The sequence below is a fragment of the Capricornis sumatraensis genome, chromosome 17 (assembly GCF_032405125.1).
Source record: "Capricornis sumatraensis isolate serow.1 chromosome 17, serow.2, whole genome shotgun sequence".
NCBI lineage: Eukaryota > Metazoa > Chordata > Mammalia > Artiodactyla > Bovidae > Capricornis > Capricornis sumatraensis.
The window spans coordinates 78,355,288-78,376,403 of NC_091085.1; the positions used below are offsets into that span (position 1 = coordinate 78,355,288).

The 21,116-nt window shown below is 67.7% G+C and overlaps 1 protein-coding gene across 4 annotated transcripts in view; it reads left to right on the plus strand.

Moving 5' to 3' along the window:
* The window catches only part of RSPH14 (radial spoke head 14 homolog), a 47,989-nt gene extending 28,703 nt beyond the window's left edge, over window positions 1-19,286 (plus strand). The window contains exons 1-5 of one of the 4 annotated variants that reach the window (XM_068989468.1): window positions 12,526-12,812; window positions 12,978-13,110; window positions 17,233-17,458; window positions 17,676-17,828; window positions 18,995-19,286. In XM_068989468.1, the coding sequence (XP_068845569.1) occupies window positions 12,711-12,812; window positions 12,978-13,110; window positions 17,233-17,458; window positions 17,676-17,828; window positions 18,995-19,277 (897 nt within the window). In that variant the 5' untranslated portion in view covers window positions 12,526-12,710 and the 3' untranslated portion in view covers window positions 19,278-19,286. Of the gene's footprint in view, window positions 1-12,525; window positions 13,111-17,232; window positions 17,459-17,675; window positions 17,829-18,994 lie in introns of those variants that run through there. The other 3 variants (XM_068989469.1, XM_068989466.1, XM_068989467.1) reach the window with 3 other exon arrangements.
* Window positions 19,287-21,116: the final 1,830 nt, after the last annotated feature.

The window sequence follows — 21,116 nt, forward strand, 5'->3', positions numbered from 1 at the left end:
CAACGAGAGAACAGCGTGAGCCTCCTCCCACACAGGCCAGCAGGGCGGGGATGAGGAATCAGAGCCCTTCCCTTCCGTGGAGCTCACCCCGCAGCCCAGGGCGAGGGGCGCCCCTGGAGACGCCCCAGAGACGCCTCTGCTGATGGCAGTGACTGTACGATGGGCCAGTCGGCGCAGCCCCAGCAAGGCTGGCCGTTTGGCTTAGAGCAGAGACCCCCAGACGATCCCCGCTGGGCATGCAGGGGCCGCACAGAGCGAGTGCTGAGGACGACGTGAACACTAAGTCGGCAGCAACCACACGCGTGAACCCCCAGTGTGCATGTGTGCACACACGTGAGCAAGGGCCTGTGAAGTCGCCCCGAGCAGCAGTGAGCTCTAGGCTGTGACAGTTCCAGGGGCTCCCCCATTCGCGCCCTAAGAAAGCTCTGCAGACAGGAGTCCCCGCCGGGAGCCGGGCGGGCCCAACGGCTGCTCCCTGGTCCGGGTGCTGACTCCGCCCAGCCCTTGGCCAGCGGCTCTGCATGTCTGGTTCCGGCCCAGCAGCCGCCCAGGGCTCCCGGGGGCCCAGCCTCCTGAAGGTAATGCCTGCCACATTACCGGGGTGCCTGGTGGCGTCAGTTCTGATTTTCTCAATTTGGGGTCATGTGCAGGCCCAAGTGACCAACTCCCTCAGCTGGTCGGCAACAGGGACAGAGGTCACCCAGGAGAGCAGGTCCCTCCCGCTGTCCAGGGCCACCAGAGATACACAGGCCCCCCAAGGTGACCCCCACACCCCTCAGGACACAGTCCAGCCCAGGGAGGTGACGCGGCCCGGGGTCCAGCGGCCCCTCTGCATGCAGGGTGGCGTCCAGACAGACAGCACCGACGGCCGTCCTCGCAGTGCTGCGCACAGCCCCTCCCCAGGGGGCCTGGGGGGCCCACCCACAACCCACCTGCTCCCTCATGGGCCTCCTCAGGCCCCCGTACCCCCCCAGTGGGCTCCCCCCTCCCCACCACGCCCACCCCTTCTCAGGCCTCTCCTACCGGGTTGAGACCCTTACCAAACACCACATACACAAAAATTAACCTAAAAAAGAGCAAAGACCTAAAGCTATAGAACTCACAGGAAAAAGCAGAGCAAAGGCTGCCTGATCCTGGGTCCTGGCGTCCATTTCTGGGGCGCAACACCAAACACACACACACCACCACCAACTGGATTTCATCAAAAGTTAAACGTTTTGTGCATCAAAGACAGCGTCAGCAGGCCGAGAGGCAAGCCGCAGAATGCAGAAAACGTCTGCAAACCGTGCACCTACTGAGCGACCAGCTTCGAGAGCATGGAGAACTCCTAAAATTCACGAGAACACACAACCTGAGTCAACGCTGGAAACGGACTCGAGTGGACGTTTATCTAAAGGCACGTGAATGGCCGAAAGCACATGAAGACGCTCAGAATCGCTGATTATCAGAGAAACATAAATCAAACCCACACTAAGGACCCACCTCACAAGCTGTAAGGAGAGTTACTCCACGAAGAGGGTGGAATCCCTGCAGACTGCTGCTGGGAAAGCCCACTGGTGCGGCTGCCGTGGCAAAGAGCCCGAAGGAAGGGCCCTCAGAAAACGAAACACACATCTACTCCACGACCCGGTGAGCCCACTTCCGGGTGCAGGCCCGAAAGCACCGGCAGCCGGGTCTCAGCAAGATGCCTGTTCACCCGTGTTCACAACAGTGCTGTCCATCAACGGCCAAGAGGGGGAAGCAGCCCTGCGTCCACCGACGACCCCGAGGGGCAGACAGACTGGGAGGGAAACACACACGGGAACGTTCTTCAGCCTCGAAGACGACGACGCTCGCGACACAGGCCACAGCGGATGGACCTTGGGGCCACAACGCTCAGTGAGGCCGGCCTGGCCTCAAGGACGAGCGCTGCTGTGTGATTCCCGGCGGTCCCGACCCGGGTCACAGGCGTAGAGGCCGGAGGTGACGGTGGTGCGGGGCTGGGGGCGGGAAGGCGTCTCGCTTTAGGGAGACGGGCAGGTTCTGGAGACGATCCCGGTCGTGGTTGCACGACGTGAACGTGCTTGATGCTGGGGGACTGCACCCGTTTACACACGGTTGAAGGGGCTTTCCTGGAGGTCCCGTGGCGAGGTATCCACCTGCCAGTTCAGATGTGGGTTCGACCACGGGTTTGAACCGAGAGGGTCCGTGTGCCGAGGAGCAACTACCACGCCCAGAGCCCGCGTCCCACCAGGACAGCAGCCTCCGCAGCGGGGCCCCTGCGCACCCCAACCTGGGAAGGGCCCCTGCTCCCCGCACGAGAGAAGAGCTCCCCGCGGCCAGAGGACCCAGCACGGACAAACGGAGGCGAGTGAAGACACGTTTAAAGAATGGTTACGCGGGTAAATCTCGTTACGCGTTATTTTAACGCCCCCGTGAGAAAGGTGGGGCTGCTCACGTGGCCCCTGACCAGGGTGGCCACAGGGCACCGCGGGGGTCACAGGGGAATGTGTCCGGGGGCAACCGTGCCCGATGGGTGGGCCGTGCGCGGATTGTCAGAACCAGGCCCAAGGCCCCCGAGAGCCTCCCTGCAGCTCTGCGGGGCTCAGCCACAGCCTTGGGGGTCTCCGCGGTGGGGCTGGCACCTTGGGTCCGATTGGGCTTCCTGGGACCCCTGAGGGCGCCTCCAGTCAGCCCAGAGGCACAGGCCCGGGGCCGACGCCACGTTCCGCCCTGGCCAGGAGCTGCCCTCCGGCCCCCAGCACCTGACACCTGGGAGCCCCGCTGTGGTGCCGCTGGGTCCGCCTAGATTCCATTGAGGTGTGGGGCTGGGAGAGGCAGGCGGGGGGCGCAGGGGATGGACTGACCAGGGAACTTAAAGAGGGCAGGACCCCGACCGGAGGGGAGAGACGCGGGCGGGCAAGCAGGCCGGCCCAGAGCCCACGGTGCACGCCGGGGACCGCGTGGTGCGCGTGCCGACGTGCTGTGGCCACACGCATGCAGGTCTGTGCGCCGTGCGTGGTGTGTGATGAGGGCTGCACGTGGACTCAGGACCCTCACCCACAGTTACTCACTGGGCTGGCCGGCGGGCAGTGGGGGTCTGCTGGAGACCCTCGACCGAGGAGGGCGGGCATTGGACCAGAGGCGGCAAGTGAGCGGTGATGGGGGCCTGGCTTTAGAGTGCAGGCTGGGGTGGGGTGCTGGGCTGCGCGGGGCCGGCCTGGGGGAAGCAGAGGACGCGTGGGGCTGGCCCGACAGCGGGGGGCGGCCTGCTCTCCAGGTCGGGTGGGCCGAGTGCCGCGCTCCGCCTGGGTGTGAACAGCACCCCTGGACGCAGAAGGCTCTGCACGTAGCTGTCCCAGGGCCGGAGGGGACGGCTGCAGCTGGCTGGCGGGGGCCCCGGGGTCTGGTCCAGGCTGGGAGGGGGCACCCTGGTGGGAAACGGGCTCAGTGTTCACAGGTGGACCAGCCCGGGCTCCCCGACAGCTGCGAGGGCAACCGTGTCCTCTGAAGCTCCACCCTGGCCCCGTCAGCGGCCTCGCCGACCCGTTTGCCTGTGGATCCGGGGGGCCACCTGGGCAGGACCCCAAACCCAGAGCCCACTCAGGACCCTGCGGCTGGAAGCTACCCTCCCTCCCACAGCCTTGAGAGAGATGCTTCCCCTTGGAGCCTCCCTGTTCCGACCTCGACCCCCACCCTGGCCCCCTCCCCGGACACGCCCCTCTCAGGCCTCAAGTCACAGGGCACGGGGCCACCGGGGCCAGGGCGGGGTCGCGGGCTCGGTGGGGTCCTGCACATCCGATAAAGCTGCACCCTGGACGCCCCCCGGGGCCTGGCCCGGCCCTCCAGCCCTGTGACGCCCGGTCCTGCCGCCGCCCTCCCCGCGGCCGCGTCAAGAGCTGGAGCACGGCTGTGGGACGGCAGCCCCCTACTGCGTGCCCAGCAGCCCCCTGCGGTCCCCACCCCTGGTGCAGGCAGGGAGGCCAGGGCCAAGGTCACCTAGGGTGTCGTGCCCAAGCCGGCCTAAGCCAGAGGGTCTCTGGGACGGGAGACGGCTTATCGGCTTAGGGGGCCGAGGAACCCTGGACCCGGCGGGCGGGGCGGGCTTGTCCCAGGGCCGGCTTCCTCCAGGGAGGCAGAGATGAGACAGGGGAGCCCCGCCCCCGGGAAAGCCTGCTCTACACTGAGCCCTGGGCTCCCAGGCAGGGCTGGGCTTGAGGGGGCCTGTGGGGTCCGAGCAGAGGTCACTCTCTTGGCCAGCCGTGCGGGGGGGTCAGGGGAGAACCCCAGGGCTGGCGCGGCCAGGCAAGACCACCCCAGCACCGGGCCGCAAGCCGTCGCTCTAGAGAGCTGCGCCTGGACTGACGCCTCCATGGGGACCTGGGGGCCGCCGGCCTGAGCCCCAGCGCCTGGGGCCTGGCCACGCGCCTCTGCCACGGGCCTCTGGGCCGGGATCGTCTCTCACTCGGGGCCCCGGCCCCGCCCTCCTGGACCGCGGTCCCTGCTGACCCCACCCCCGCCTCCCAGGAAGGACGCGTCTCTGCCCCCCATGTAGGCCCGCTCAGCTGCACTCCCACGTCCCGAGACGGGTGGATACTTGTGTCCGAGCACCGGGCCCCGTGTGCCCTTGCTGGGCCTGCCGGAGCTCGGCCTAGGCCCATCTGTGGCCCCCGCAGGCCTGTGTCCTTCGCCCGCGCCTCTGACCTGCCTGCACCCACTGAGCGCGAGCTGTGGCCCCAGGACGCGGCTTTGACCTCAGGGCTCGTGGCCCCGCCCGGCTGGCCCAGGTCCGCAGACACGTGGGGCGGTCTGCTCGCGTCCTCGAACTCAGGGCAGCTGTGGGCTGGGCCTTGGGGATGCTGTGTCCCCGGGAAGCTGGCGCAGTGGGGTCCGAGGGAGGGCCTGGCTGCACCCTTGGTGTCTGGGACCCATAGGGCACAGCCTTCACTTCACCCTCACGGGGTGCCCGGAGCTGGGCATGGCGCCCCGGGTGTAGGACTCAGGTCTGGGGAATGGGCAGCGCCCCGGGGGCTGCCTGTGGGGTGGGGGGCCCTCCGACCCCCCAGGACCCCTGGCACCAACACAACCGGTCACCTGTTCTTGTCGTATGTGGCCCCGTCTTCTCTAAGCTGATTGCCTTCTCACTGAGACATCTCTGCTTTAAAATTGCCCTCGTCGTTCCTGCTTCGCAGGAAAGCCCGCGTCGCAGCTCTGACAGAAGGACCGAGACCAGCGGGGTCGTAGCTGCCAGTGCAGGGACTGCCGGGGGCAGGCCATGGGCCCGCTCCTGCTGGACAGTGGGGTCAGCAAGACCGGGGGGTGGGAGCACGCAGCTCACGGGCTCCAAACGGGGGCTTTCCCCTTAAGGGAAGGGACAGAGGGAGGAAGGCAGCCAACCCGGGTGAAGGGTACTTCTCGCAGCTTGGGGTCTCAGGCTCTCTCTGTGGCCTGGCGACCACCCAGCCCCCAGCATGCAGAAGGGCGCACCCAGGCTGAACCCTCCCTGCTGGACCCCCGGGGCGGGGGTCAGTGCCGTTCCCTTGGCCTCGCTTGGCATGGACGCTGTCTCAGAGAACTGCTCCGCCCTGACCCCCTCAGCCCACTTCATCAGACCACAGCCTGAGGCCCTCCCGATGGGCGACCATCCTCACCCGGGCCCGTCTGACCACTGTGGTGCCGTCGGGGGCCTGAGCTGGGTGTCAGGCTCCACTCTGGGCTCGGGGACACAGGGGTGAGCCTATGTACCCGGGGCTTGCGTTCTGGTGGGGGAACTGGGGAAGGGCAGCGCCATGGAGATGGGAGTAGGGTGTGTGTTGGAGAGCTGCCCCAGGGAGTGTGGTGGGAGGTGCAGGGAGCTGACGCTGGAGGAGAGAGACCATCACATGGGGTGGGGGAGGCCAGGCTGGGGACAGCTGGGCTGACACTGCCCGAGAGAGGGCTCGCGGGGCAGCAGGCACCTGCTGGGCCTGCTTACAGGCAAGCCCGCCCCAGCAGCGTCCCTCCCACAGTTCCCCAGGGGGTGGCTCAGTGTGGGCTCCCTGGCAGGGACCCCCAGGGCCCAGAGGGCAGAAGGTGCACGCTTCCCACCCAGAGACGCCCATCCTCCAGAGGCGGCGCTGCTGGCGCGGGAGGCGGGGGCCTGGCCGACATCACTGCGGCAGAACCAGACTCTCTGCTGCTCCCGGACACAACAGCACCTTCTGAGATGACCCCTACGTGCCCAGACGCCAGGAGCACTGGACAGGACGGGGCAGGCCGCCCTCCCAGCACCTGCCCCCTGGGCAAAGCCGGCCTCCCTCAGTATACTCCCCGCTGCCCACAGAACCCTGCCCGTGCCCCCTGCTACCCACAGCACCCTGCCCGTCCCCCCACGCTGCCCATAGCACCCTGCCCGCGCCCCCTCACTGCCCACAGAACCCTGCCCGTCCCCCCACGCTGCCCATAGCACCCTGCCCATGCTCCCACCCTGCCCATAGCACCCTGCCCGTGCCCCCTCACTGCCCACAGCACCCTGCCCATGCTCCCACCCTGCCCATAGCACCCTGCCCGTGCCCCCTCACTGCCCACAGCACCCTGCCCACACCCCGCCAAGGCCAGGGAGACTCTGCCCCTGAGCGCCCAGCCGTAGCAGCGCCTTTGAGACCTGACGCCTTTCCCAAGGGACCCTGAACCGAGGTTCTGGGGACCCCCCACCCAGCAGCGGGTCAGGACCTCCCCCAGGACAGGGCCTTCCTCAGCCTCGCCCGGCCCCCACCCCTCCTTCTTGCAGGCCGAGGCCCCAGGCCCTGCTCTGGACTGCCCCCGACCAGCCAGCAGGCCCCGGCTCTCTGCTCCCCGGGGACACAAGGCAGAGCCGCTCTGAGCTCAGCACCCGCCGCCCCAGCGTTATTTATGACACCCCCCATGACACCGTGGCCGCCTAACCTGTGGCTGGATCAGCATGTGCGGCGGCGCCCTCACGCTTGAGGGACGCTGGTTCCGCGGGGCGGGGCGGGGCGGGGCGGGGGCTGTGGGCAGGTCCTGTCACTAAGGTGTCCCTCGACCCACAGGTACCCGGCAGGAAGCAGTTGCCAGATGAACGCACCCCGCCCTTTGTACTGAGCAAGGGAGGGGCCCACTCGGGGCAGGGAGTGGCCCCGCGGGGACTTCTGGGAAGCCTTCCAGCAAGGCCAGGGCGACCCTCGCCACAATGGACAAGGTGTGTGCCCCGACACACCCTGACCCAGCCTGCCTGCGAGCCCCCGACCCAGGCTGGCCCTCAGGCTGGTAAGCCTGCAGGCCCCACGCCACTTGCCCCACCCTGAGGCCCCTCGCAGGCCCCCCCACACACACCCCCACCCCCATCCTCAGCACCCAGATGCCGCGCACGGCCTTCCCTTCCTCCCTCTCCTGCCCCAGAAGCGCCCAGGACAGCCAGGAACAGGACTGGCATGCCTCCGCATTTCCAGAGCGGGGGCTGTGCTTCCACCCCTGCCCGGGGGACAAAGACCCCCGCGTCTACGCAGCAGGGCCGAAAAGCAGGCCAACGCGCCTGGAGAGCGGGCCGCGGGGCCAGGTAGGGCAGGGCCCAGCCCGGGACGGGGTGGCTTCCTGGAGGCGGCAGGCCATGCTGGGGAAACCAGGGCGGCCGGCCTGGACCCTCCTCCCGGCTGCCGCCCGCCGGGCGAGGCCAGGGATGGGCACGCGTGCGTGGAGGTACCACCGAGGCAACCGATGCCTGGCACCGGCCCAGTGCTTCCGGGAGAGGAGCAGATTTTGGCCGAGGACAAAGAGAGTTTGATTAATCAGAAATTGGATAATGGAGGCAACACTCTAATTATTTTTTCTTCCCGGCGTTTTCTGGAGAAATATGTTTGCACAGCGCGTCGGAGGTAACGGAGAGGGTGAGGGGGCGGCCACGCCGGGGGAGAGCCCCACACCCACACGTGCCGGCCAGGGCTGGGGGGGTGGGCTGGCTCCTGGGGGTCACTCTGAGGGGCCCCAGGAAGCAAGGGGGGACAGGTGGGCAGGCCGGAGGCACGCACACACCTCGGGTCAGCTGGGCGCTGAGCAGGAGGTCAGGGCACCACAGAACCAGGAGAGGCGGGGGCCGGAGGAGCTGGGGAGGGCGCGGGTGGTCAGCGGCTGCCGGCCGCAGGCGGGACCCGACAGTCTGTGACCCCCACCCCCCGCCCCAGCCCGGAGGGTTTTTAACAGGCTCCCTCCTTAGCACTTTCACGGATCCTCCAGGGACTTCTCTGCAAGAGAGTGCCACTGTCAATTTAGAAGCAAATAACTCCAAACTCTGTGACGTGCAGCAGGTTTCTTTGGAAAAGAGACGAACTCAGGCAAGCCATTGTCTGTGAGGCTGCGCACCACGTGTGCCCGCTCCTGCCAACGGGCGGCCCAGGCCGCCGCCATCTGGCTGTGCCTCCCGCCCGAGGGCCAGGGCCTGTGAACAGAGCAGGAGAAGCGTGGCAGGAGGGCAGGCGGCCCCCGCGGCCAGCTCCGGCCCAGCCGCCCATGGGCCGGGGGTGGGCGCTGGCCTGGGGCGCCACCCCACGACAGGCCTTGCTGGGCACACACACAGGGCCCCCTGGCCTGATGCTCTGCCACCACGGGCCTCACAGATGCTTAATGACCTGTAACGCAGGCCCCGCTGACAGTGCAGCTGGCCCTGCTCTCGGCACTGAGTCCCCGCGGGGGACGCCACCCCTCCCGCCAACATGCTCCTCCAGGGCCCACCCCGTCCTCGACCCCGAGGAGCCTCGCCGGCCCTGGTGTACGGACCCCAGGGCTCCAGCGCCCGCGAGCTCTCCCCTCGGACCACCACATGCGCCTGGGTCCACCCGTGTCCCTCCTGGCTCCCCGCGTCCCATGCAGCTTCTGCGGCCTCCTCTTCGCCGAGGCCAGCCCCATCCTTCCTCTGCCCCGTCGGCGGGCCCGCTTTCAGTTGACCCCTGCGTCCGACCCCTTCTCGGCGCCGGGCCCCGCCCTGGGTCAGCAGCCCCTCACCAGGAACGCAGCGGTGGGCCCCACGCCGTCCACCGGGTGGGTCTCTTTAAAAAGGGCGATCCCACCCGCCCGGCTCCCCACAGCGGCTCCCTGACCCCCGGGCCTTTGCAGCGGCCACCCTCCCCCTGGCACTCTTCCCTGGGGGGCATACAGCTCGACCGTCGCCTCTCCAAGGCGCCGTGTCAACAGCCGCGCCACAGAGACGCCCCTCCCAGCCACGGCGCTGGTTTCCTTCACGGCAGCTGTCCTGCCTGACACCGGTCACGGGGTGTCCGTCAGTCCTCGGGGCCTGAGTGTGCCTGCCCCTGCCCTGGGCACGGCCCGAGCCCTCACATAAAGATCAGCCGGAGGAACCCAGGGCTGAGCCGGGCGAGCGGGCGAGGTTCCGCTTCCCCAGGGGGGGCGCCCAGGGAGACAGGTGGTCCCTGCAGGCTGCTCCCTGTTAGCTCACTTGCGGGGAGTGCCCGCCCTGGCCATGTGGACGCCAGGGAGGACCACGCAGGGGCGGGCAGGGCTCTCCTGGATCTGCCTGCGGAGGGGACGGAAACAGGCTGGGGGGCCGGGGGGTCTGTGCCCGCCCGCCCTGGGGCTCGCCGCGCTCCCCGAGGCTGCACAAGTGTCTCAGGGCCCCCACCAGGGCTGAGCCTCAGTGTCTGCCCCGACGTCTGTGTCCGCTTCCCGGGGCCGCCTCCCTGCCAGCCCACAGAACCGGCCCTGGGGCTCGGCCACCCTAGGCTTCCTTCCTGGGGGTGCGTGGTGGCTAACCCACCTCCTCCAGGGTTCCCGCCAGGCCAGTCGCGGCTGGCAGCCAGGAGCACGCCACACAGAGTCTGGGTTCTTCGAGGGGCGGCATGGGGCAGTCAGGGGGGCTGTGCAGGAGGGCAGGCGTGCGGTCATCGTGTGTGCTCACGGGGCAGCCTCGCAGTGGGGTCCAGGCTGCTGGGGCCATGCCCCGAGTCTGAGGCCAGCCTTCCCCGCCACTTGGCTCTGTGTCCCCCCTCCCCAGCCTCCTGCGTGGGCCCTGGGCAGCCTGGCCACGTGCCCCTGGCTACCCAGAAGTTCCTGGGATCGCCGGAGAAGCTCCAGACAGTTAGACCAGGAACCTGTCCTCCCAGGACTCCAGGAGACAGAAGGGCTGAGAAGCAGGGGGGAGGGCAGGGCAGAGAATTCATTCCCTGTGCCGCCGTCTGGAGTTGCGTGGCGAGCAGCTCCAGCCCCCTGAGCACAGGCCGCACCCCACGAGGGCAGGCAGGCGGCCCCGCTCTCCCTGCAGCGAGCTGGGCCTCAGCCAACAGCGGGTGTGTGTCTGGGGGGGCGCACCACACAGACAGACACACAGCCCCTTCAGGGGGAGGGCAGACACACCCTTGGCAGCAGGCAGGCAAACAGATCCAGAGCGGAAGGTCACCCTGGCCTGCCGAGGGGCACGGAACTGACTCTTCACCTCCCGTCTGAGAAAATCAGTGTCTGAACAACACACGCGCTCTACCCCAGATGCCAGCGTCTCGTCCGTGAAGCGTGAGGCATGCTGAAGGCACAGTGCTGCCTAACCCAGGGCCTCCCGTGCCATCGGCCCCTCCCCGGAGACCCCCACGTCTCCACGGTTACGGCTCAGGAAGGTGTGCACCCTGGAGGAACAAGGCCACCAGCTCAACACCATCACCCTCCGTGCGGGCCAGGAAGGGGGAGCCGGTTACCAGGAGCCCAGCCCTGCTTGGAAGGGCCGGCGGAGGCCGCCAGCACCTCGGGGTCTTCCAGGCTCTTCCCCGGTCAGCGGCCCACGCCGCTGCTCCTCACTCGGGTGAGGACACTGCAAGTCTCCCCAGAAGCGGCCACCGCTGACGGGCGCAGGGGGTCGGCTGTTCCTCCCGTGTTCCAGCCTCGGGCAGCCTCCGCCCTTTCTCGCCTGACCTCCGGTGCCCCTGCCAGACCCAACTGCCTGAATGGCCCCAACATCCGAGCCTCAGTCCACGCTCTGCCCTCTGCCTGCCAGGCCCACCCCAGCCGTGCCTGTGTCCTTCAAGCTCCAGTTCAAACGTCATTTTGCCCACAGGGCCCAGCTAAGTCCGGTCCCACCCAGGGGCCCCCTGACGACACCCACCCTCAGGGCTGAGTTCTCCGAGGAGCAGACACTTGTCCCTCCTGGGGCGGTGAGTCAGTCCCGGGAGGGCAGGGCCAGTCCACTCCCACCCCAGCACTGGGGCCTAGGGGAGCAAAGGCTCAGTAAACATTTGCTTAATTGAATTTGGCCAAGGAGCCTCCTCCAGACGGGAGCAGAGGGACACGATCTCCGGTGGGGGGGTGGGGGGGAAAGGGAGAAACCAGCAACTCTCCTAGCAGGTGGGCCCCTGCGTCCCCAGACAGACACAGGGCTCCCAGCCTGGGTGCCGCCCTCCCATCCCCTTTCTCTGCTCACAGAGAACCCCGATTCTCGGCCTAGGCGGATTTCTGCCACCGACGCCCGGGGAGGCTCGGCTGCCACCCTGAAGCCAGAAGAACCCTTCGGGCCCCGGGCAGCAGGGCACTGAGCCCCGGCCCAAGGCCCGCTCCTCCCCCCACCCCCCGCACCCCAGGGCCCCCACCGCCTTTTAAGGGAAACAGAAATATCGAGCCGGGAACATATCGCAACGGCAGCGGGTCGATATTCGCCTCTCGCTCTAAACGCCTGCGAGGAACCTGCTGGGGTGCGAGAGCGACGACCGAGAGCCGTGCGTCCCCCGGGGGCCCAGGCCTCTGGGGCCCACGCCTTCCGCTTCAGCCCAGGCCACGCGCCGGCCCCTCACCATCACCACCGCCGCCCCGGGAGGGAGACCCCGCCGCACCCGCAGCTCGCCGGCCCGCGCCCCGCGCCGCCGGCCGCCCGGGGGGCCCCGGCCCGCCGCACCCCCGGGCGCGGGCGCCCCTGCCCGCACCTGCCGGCGCGCGGCGCCCCTGCCCGGCGCGCGGGCCCCCGCGGCGCGCCGCCCCGGCCCGGCCCCCGCATCCCGGCGCCCCCCACCCCGGCCCAGGCGGGGCCCCCCTCCGCGCGAAAGGCCCGGGCGGGGTCCGGGGGCCGCCCGCTCACCTCAGGGCCGCGGCCGAGCTGCTCCGGCGGCGCGGGGCGGCGGCGCCCGCGCGGGGACGTGACCGGGCCGCGGGCGGCGCACACGCTCCGCCGGCCGGGCTCCCTCCGCCCGCTCTCCCGCGCCGCCGCCGCCCGCGGGTCAGCCCGCCCGCCCCGCGCCGCGCCGCGCCGCCGGCAGGAGGCGGAGCCGCCAGCGCGCAGTGTTGCCGGGCCAACCGCGGGCGGAGGCCCCCGCGCCCGCCGGCCCGCCGCCCATTGGGCGGGAGCGGCTGACGGACAGGCCCGCGGCCCAGCGACGGCGGGCCGAGGGGGCGGGGCCGGGGCTCCGTGCGCTCCGCGGCCCCGCACGCGCGCGCCGCCCGCCCGCCCGGCACCCGGAGGGGCCCTGCGGTCTCACTGCGTCGAGGCCGGGCGCCCGCCCCGCTCCCCGCCGCTGCCCCCGGGAGGCCGAGTGCGCGAGCGGTGCGTGGCTCCGGCCGCGTCCGCCGTCCCCGGCCCAGATCCCAACCTAGCCTGAGCTCCGCGACCTTGGACACCCGGTTGACCTCTGTGAGGCCTGTTTGCAAAGTGGGGCTAGTGGTACCCGCTGCCCTGACTTGTCGCGACGGTCGCCTGGGACGTGGGAAAGGGCCGTGCGGACCCAGGAGGTTTACGCCAGCGACGTTTTGCCGCCATGGAAGGGGGCTTCGTCGTCTTTGCTGCTCGGGCCAGCAGGGTTAGGGCTCATCAGGGTTCCTGGCAATCCTGCCACAGAACGTTTGCCTTGGAAGGGAGGGTAAGAGAGTGGGAGGGGCCCAGGAGCGGCGCCGCCAGACCAGCGAGGCGGGAGGGAGCCAGTTCTGTTGAGGCCAGGGTCCATGGGCGCCATCGGGAAGCTCACAGACTGCTCGGATGCTCAGCAAAATGCAGCGAAGGGCAGTCTGCCAGCTTCTGCTTTCAGTTTCAGGGGGAGCTCATCTGCGGGCCTCGGAGCCAGGAGCCCCTCGTCCCTGTGCTTAAAAAGACTCAGGCCAGAACCGAGATGTCAGTGCGCCCCCGTCCTCCCGTGCGCGCCGTGCGTCTCAGAGCCCCAGGTACATGCAAATGCTCCTGCAGATGCCCCTCGGTAACCCTTCTTTACCCCCCTACACCTCCTGGAATGGTCACAGTACGAGGGTCAGGCCACTTGTTGGCTGAAGGAGATGGGGTGGTGGGCCAAGCCCAGGGACCGGACAGATGTCGGTGGTGGACATCCTGAGGTGGATGACTCACTGAGGGCTAGACTGGGTCTGACGTGTGCTGGCTGCAGGTGGCCCCTGAGGACCAATGGGAAGTGACAGACCCTGCTCCGGGGTGGTGCAGAGGAAGCAGCCCCGACTCCGCCGCCACCCCCTGTACACGCTTCCCCCGGATGAGCCTCAGCCGCTGCTCCTGTCACAGGGGACACGAGCAGGTGGTCGGTCCCGACAGGGTGATTCTGACGGGAGATGCACGTTGACACGTGTTCAGAGAGGGGCGGGGGCACCTGGGGGACCAGGGGGCCAAATTCAGCTGTTTGCAGAGGCACGTGTAGCTGCGAGCATGGGGAGACCCCGCAGGGCAGCCAGGTATGAGATGAGGGGCCCGATAAGCCTGGCTGCTGCCCACCCCCCCCCCCAAGCCCCCCAGCCCCCTGACTGCGGAAGTGAGTGCTTCCCCCACCTCGAGCAGCGACCATCATCCTCCTTTCAGCAAAGCGCTCTCTCTGTGCTCAGGATGGAGGGGGCCCGCAAGCTGGGGCAGACTGCCGAGCGTGAGCCACGTGCGGCCGGGACGAAGCCAGAGGCCCAGCCCAGCTGGAGCCCCGAGGGTGCCAGCCACCCAGGCTGGGCAGGTCAGGGGACGGTAGCAGCTGCTGGCGGCCCTTGGATGGGACTGTGCAGCTTGGCCTAAGAACCGCGGGAGAGTTTTGGGTCTCAAAATTTAAGGAGGAGGATGGCAAGGTTCACCTCCATTTCTTTTTACTGTCTTCACGTTTATTTACAGTAGGCCTGGCCCCGCAGTGTGCAGTCAAGTGTAGAATCAAGTATGAAAACGTCAGCAAGTCACCCCAGGGACAGGAAGAAAGAGAGTCCGTCTGTGAGGCTCAGGCCAGGCCGGGAGAAGACGGGTGACCTGGCATGTCTGGGAATGGCCCGATGGAGGCTGGGGGCCAAGAGGAGCCAGTGCGGGGAGTGGGGCAGGATGCCAGAGCGAGGGGAGGCACTTGTGAAGCCCTCGGAGGAGCCGCTGGAGAGGTGCAAGCTGGGAGGGGGCGTCCCAGGGCCGCGGGGTGGGGGCATCTTGGGAGGAAGATGTGGTCACCGTGTCAGGCGCTCCTGAGGGGCCGAGGAAGTTGAGGACAGAGCAGGGTCCCCATGAGCCAAGGCAGGTGCGAGGGTGGAACGGGGGCCGCAGGAGGCTGAAAAGACGGACAGGCAGGTGGAGGCCAGGCCTGCTGAGGTCTGGGCACTGGGGCGGATGCCAGGCCCTGGGGCCGGGTCCACACTGCCCGAGAGCACAGGACCGGAGAGCACAGCGCAGGCTCCGTGGGAGAAAGGGGGACGGGGCTCCCTGCTGATTGAGCCCACTCAGCATTCAGGAAGTGGCCGAACCGCCACCCCAGCAGTTCTACGCCTGGGGATCACAACCCTCGGTCCCAGCCATTCCTGGCCCAGCATCTGCGCTGGACCCGGGTCTCCCTGGGCACAGGCAGGGGTCACGCTGTTGCCCCACGAAGCCCAGCTCCCCCGGGGCCTCCGGGGCCCCTAGGACCTGGAATGCCTCATCTACGCGGGTCAGCTCCAGGTGGACGACCGTTCTGCTGACTTTCGCTCTGGCCTCCCCACCGCCCTAGGGCGCCCCCTTCTGGCCAGCTCTTCTCCGAGCCCCACCTGTCCATCCTGCTCACCCCAACCCCGCCGCTGGGTCTCGGGCTGCCGGGGGTCCTGATGGCTTTTTCTGACAGGTTTCTTTGGGGTCTGTGCACCACCACTGCCACCCACCCCCCCAACTAGAACAAGCCAGATCTGGGTTAGTTATAAATAGCCAGGCCTTCGACTCTCCTTTTAGCTGAAAAGCAGCAAAGTGAGCGAGCAGAGAGGCGCACCCCGCACGCGTTTTATTTTTAAATCTCCCGTTTCCAAATGAGCCAGGCCCAGCAATGCTGGGAAGGAAAGCCCTGGGCAGCTGAAGGCCTTGCCTCTCCCGCCCGCGTGACTCTCGCTGCTCACCTGTCCACAACAGCACCTTCCCTGGGCTGGCTCGGGTGCGGAGACCCCACTCAGCCCTGATGGGTGGTGCAGCCCCCAGGCAGGAACCACATCCCTCCGTCGGCCAGCACCGTCCTTCTCGGAGGGTCAGACTGTCACCTCCGCACTGTGGGCTGGGGAGCGGCAGTCCAGACGGCTGTGGCCGAGCGGGACTGGCTGGGAGGCCCGAGCGGAAGGCCCGGGTGTGCTTATCTGGTGGTGGCCGGGCCGGAGAGCAGGGCTGAGGGGGAGAGGGTGCTCAGACCCCCCGAGGGGCGGGCAGGGACCGCCGAGAGGTGTTCCTGCAGGGTGGGAACTATGCAGCCTTTGATCCCCCTCCCACCCCTCACCTGCACCTACAGGCCCCGGCCTGCAGCTGGAACTCCGTGGGCTCTGAGACCCTTGCTGTGCCAGGCCTGTGTCCGGGCACACGGGGATACTAGTCCCTGACGCTAGCCCCCTCCTACCCCTCCTGCTCTGACACCGCACTGCCCCCTGCCAGGTGGGCTTGTGCCAGTAACGACACCAGGCTCCGTGAGGGTGGGTGGCTGTCTAAGATCACACGGCTGGATAGTTAGGAGTCCACCGTGGCTAGCCTTCTGCCTTTAATCTGTGTGTGTCAAACCACGGGACTTCCCTGGCAGTCCAGTGGCTAAGCATCTGCTTTGCCGTGCAGGGGACATGGGTTCGAGCCACGCTCAGCGAACTAAGGCCCCACCTGCTGCAGGGCGGATGCTGAGCCCGTGAGCCACGACGGAGACCTAGGGACGCCAAAAGTAAATGTTAAAACACCCCACAACTTAGAGAAGCCAGTACTCTCGAGGCAACAGGAAAACGCTTTTCCTGAGCTGTGAGTGCCCGGAGCAGAAACGGGCGGCGCTGGTGGCTCCACCTGACGCCCCAGCAGCACGCCAGCCGGGGGCACCGGGGGCCCTGCACGCGCTGCCCTTCCTCTCCACAGGCCCCTGTCACGCGAGCTCTCGAGGACCGAGGGCGGAAGGCTGCGCGATGTCTTCAAAGGGGAAGTCCCTGGGTGCTAATTGGCACTCAGAGACCTGTAGGATAATTAACCTGTTTATTTGTCTCTCTGGAGTAAATTAGAGGGTTGAGCCAGGGAGGCAGGAGACAGCGGTGGCAGCTCCGGCGGGGGACTGAGGACGGCTTCACGGTGGGCAGCCTGGGCTGTCGGGCGCCCTCCTTGGGGGCCCACTCCTTGCCCCGTGGGGGCTGCTCTGCCAGCAGCTCTGAGCACTCAGGAGCACCCTGGGGTGCTGCCTGGCCGTCTCTGGGGTCTCCTCTCGGCAGCCAGCTGTATGCTGACGCCCCAGGTGGGCAGGCTGGGAGGAGTAAGTCAGGAGCTTTCACGGGGGTTGGGCAGGCGGCTCCAGGCAGGGCCCCTCCCGACCCCTCGGCCGGAATCTGTGGACCACCCGCCCACTGTGGTTGGGGGCGCAGCCCTTTTTACGTGAGACGCTGTGCTGTTCACTCTAAACCTTCCTCCTGACCTGGCCAGCTTTCTCTGCCATCCCCGGGGCTGCCCGGGTATCCCAGACACATCACAGTGTGGGTGGAAGGAGAGACTGATGCCCCCCACCTCCACCCCAGGCTTCCCTCTGGTTCATGGTGGTTGGGGAGGGTCATGGACCCCCCGTGTGCCTGGGTCCCACAGGGGCGGCTGCTGCCCCTCAGGCTACTGTTCCAGGTGGGTGCCCCCCAATCCCAGGTGGCCAAGGGCTGGACCTTTTGGGACTCTCCGTGACCTCACAGTTCCCACCCCAGCATATCAGCCGTGGTTTCAGGCCCCTGCTTGGCAGCAGGAGAGGATGGGATTTGTAATTTATCTGGTCGAATACTGCAGGCCCCCCTTGCAGTCCTCCGGCTTCCAACACACGTGACAGGTGGTGGGTGGCCACTGGCCCACGCTCCGTACCCGCTCCTGTCCCGCAGGGGCCCTGGGCATCGTCAACAGCGGCCTGATCCCCTCACTGGTGTGGAAGCTGCAGCGGGAAGAGGAGGAAATCCAGGCGCTCCTGCTGGACACGCTGGCCGCCTGCCTCACGGAGGACGCCACCGAGGCGCTGGCCAGCCGTGCGGTGCCCTTCCTGAAGGAGAAGCTCCTGAGCGCCAACAGCGGCATCCGCAGCAAAGCCGCCCGCACGCTCATCGCTGTCAGGTGAGGCCCCGGCTGGCCGCCCCCCGCTCCCCGCCTGCTTGTGCCCTGGGGGAGCAGGACCCCTCCACCAGGCGGCCCGATAGTTCTGTGCCCCAGGAGGCCCCCAGTCCCGCCCCCTCCCGTGAGGAAGGGAGGCCCAGGAGACGCCATCTGCACAGTCGGGACAGGGAGCCCAGGGCGTTGAGTCCCTCGTGAGCCAGGGTCGCCGTGCTCACAGCCTGTGCCCGGCGCAGTGTCCCCCTGGAGGGCAAGGTCCAGGTGTGGCAGCACGACGTCATCCCCATCCTGGCGCACCTGCTGAAGGACAGGGACGAGGAGGTGCAGGCCAACGCGGCGGGGGCGCTCATGAACGCCGCGGTGACCACCGAAGGTGAGGCGGCCCGGGCGGGGGTCTGCCGCCTGCCCCGGGGTCTCCGCGCCCCCGACTGGCCGGGCGCCGCCCCCTCCGGGACGGTCCTGGGCTCCGCCCTCTTCTTCCGGGCCCCTCCTTGTCATCCTATTGGTTCCCTGTTTTGGAATTCCTGCCTCTGACCCGGCCCTTTGTGAACCAAAATTCTCAACTGACTCGCTTGCCACACCCGTGAGCCAGTCCTCCTGAGGTCCCGGCGGACGGACGGTGGAGCCCAGCAGTGCTCTCCTCAGTGGGCGGGGGCGGGGGGCGAAGAGGAACTGAGGTTACCCCCCACCCTGACTCCCACACTCAAGTCAGCACCCTGGGTGGTCGGAGGGGCCGGGACTGGTTCCCTGCCTGGAGGCGGGGTCCGTGCAGCACCTTCCGCCGCCTGCACCAGCCGGGTCCACCGAGCTTCCTTGCTGTGCCCCCCTGCCGGCTGCCTGGGCCTCTGATCCTCAGTCAGTGGCAGACCCCCCAGCGCTGGGAGTCCCGCTGCTCCCCATTTGCCCTGAGGAGCCCCCCGCAGCCCCCCGGCCACCCCCCACCCCCACTCGCTCTGGGCCACGCTCAGTGTTCCCCCCGGGCGTCCTGGGTGGGCGCCTGGAGGGCTGGGGGCTCTCAGGGGACCCTGGCGACACGGGAGTTTGGGGACATGAGGCCACTTTCCCTGAGCTGGCATTCCTGCCGAGGGACCCTGAGCTCCCACGGCAGGCCAGGCCCCGGTGGTGGTGGGGCGGCCAGTAGAGACACGGATGCCTCGGCCTCTGAGGTCTGCAGCTTGGGGGCCTGGGGGCGCGAGACAGAGCAGAGGGGCGGGGTGTCCTGGGGGCGGGGGTGTGGGGGGGACCCACAGGATGAGGGGGGCCGCCTGGTCCAAGGGGGCTGGCCACGCTGACAGCAGCGAGAAGTGATTGATGCAGGAGGGTGAGGGCAAGCATGGCCTTTCAGCGGGCGGGGCGGGGGCAGCGACGAGTTTAACTTTCAAGAGATCCTTCGTGCTGCCTGGCAAGGCACCTGGTGGCTGGGGAGAAGCCAGTGCGGGCGCTGGTGGGGCCCAGGCTGCGGGCAGGGACGGCCAGGGGGCCTGGGAGGTGGGCAGGGCTCCCCCCACCCCAGGACTACTTGGCATCGGTGGCCGGCAGGGAAGTATGCGGCCCTCGACGTGGAGGCCACCCAGCCGCTGCTGCAGCTGCTGCCCTCGTCTCTGAGCAAGGCGCGCCTGAACGCCATCAAGGCCCTCACCATGCTGGCCGAGGCGCCCGAGGGCCGCAAGCTCCTGCAGTCCCACGTGGCCACCTTCCGGGCACTCGAGGAGGACCTCAGCCCGGCCGTGCAGCGGGCAGCGCAGATCGCCATCAAAGTCATCGAGTGGAAGCCCTGAGTCTCCTACCGCACCCCTGGCCCCGCGACTCCACGCCCGAATAAACGCACGGGGTCTCTCTATCTCGGTCCGAATGGTGGCACCCGATGGGTCTGGAGTGAGTCATGTGTCTCCTCTCTCTTGCCAAAGGGGAAACGCCCGGCTTGGGAGGACTGGGTCACAGGCTGACCTCGGGTCCCGGGGACGGGTGGGAGGCCTCCCTGCACCCCCCTGCTGCAGTCGAGGCCCCTGGGAGGGCAGAGAGCAGGGATGAGGTGGAGGAGGGGGCTGGACACTGGGGTGAATGGGCCCTTGGGGTGCGGCCGTGCTCCCTGGATCAGCCAGCTTCCCACATGGGATGGCAGGAAGGAAGGTCATGGGTGCCACCCCTGTTGGGCTCTTGCTGGAGGAGGGTGAGTTGTAACAGGACCCCACCCCCCACCCCGCACCGCAGGGATGAGTGCTCCGCACAGGGTAGCCCCTTAAGGCCTCGCCCTCAAACAGCTGAGCTCCCCAAAGCCAAGTCCCCTAAGTGAGCCTGGGCTGGCCTCCCCCGGCCCTCGCGCTGCTGTCTGCAGGCTAGAGCGTCTGTGTCTGCATCTGCAGGGATGGGAGGTGACGTAGCAAGGAGAAGCAGGCTGCTGGGATGGGCTTGTGAAGGGACGAGGAGGCTGGCAGTCTGGCTCCCTTTCAGGGATGGACTCTTTTGCCTGGGCTGAACCAGGGCCTTGCTCTCCAGGACTCACACCAGCTTTTTTTCCCTCGTTCCATCCGCAAACAGCAGCCCCACTTCCTGTGGGAAAGAACCTCCCAGAAAACTAGCATCCCCGGGGACTGAGAGCCTTCCCCGCGTCCTCCCAGGGACTGAGGGCTTCGCTTACCTAGGAGGGACACAGGGACGCCTGCCTCCCGGGGATGAGCCCCAGGCAGGGCCCCTTGCTCCGGGAGGGGCCGGCTGCCGGGCCCAGGGGGCTTTCAGGTTAACTCTCATAAAGCGGCGCTGTGCTCTGAGGGGCCCGTCGGCCTGCCCCGTCGCCTCCGCCACGGCGCGCTGCCTCCATCGCGCCACCTCCTGGCCGCCGAGACCCGAGCACGGGGCCCCTCCCTCCCTGCGGCCGCCGTCCTGGCCCTCCGCGCGGGGCCCCGGTTGCGCCCCGCTGGTCTGCTCTGTAGAAAGATCCCCGTTTCCTAACCTGGCCGCTCTGTCCCGCTCTCCCGCACCGTCTCGCCTGCCTGGCGGGCTTCCTCTACCAGCTTCCCTTCTCAGCTAGGGCGCCCGCTGGCTTCTTTCCCTGCAATCTGAGTCGCTACCGCCAGCTCCTCTCTCTCCCGGGTTCCGGACCCCTGCAAGCAACTTGATACCGACCCTTAAATGTCTCCCGGGTGAGAATTAATACCAACCCTTCACCAACTGCTTTGAAAAAAAGAGAATAGGCAGGGACACTTCCCAGCTCATTCCATGAGGCTAATACCACCCCCATCCCCAAACCAGGCAAAGACCTCACGAGGAAAGAAAACTATAGACCAGTGTCCTCTACATGAGTAGACACAAGAGCTCAACCAGATGCTAGCAAACCAGACCCAGCCGCGTGGAAAGAGCCTCATATACCACAACCAACGGGCATTTCTCCCAGTGATGCAAGACGGGTTCAACGCGCGACGAGGAACCAACGAACAGCGAAGAGAATAAAGAGCAAAAATCCCACGGTCACCGTCACAGGCGCAGGAAAAAGCACTTGGCAGAATCCAACACCCATTTCATTAAAAAAAACACCACCTTAAAACTAAAACAAAATAAAAAACTCTCGGCAAAAACGTCCCTGGTACTCCAGGGGCCAAGAACCCGCCTGCCAGGGCAGGGGACAGGGGCCCGGGCCCCAGGCTGGGGAGACCCTCCACGCCCC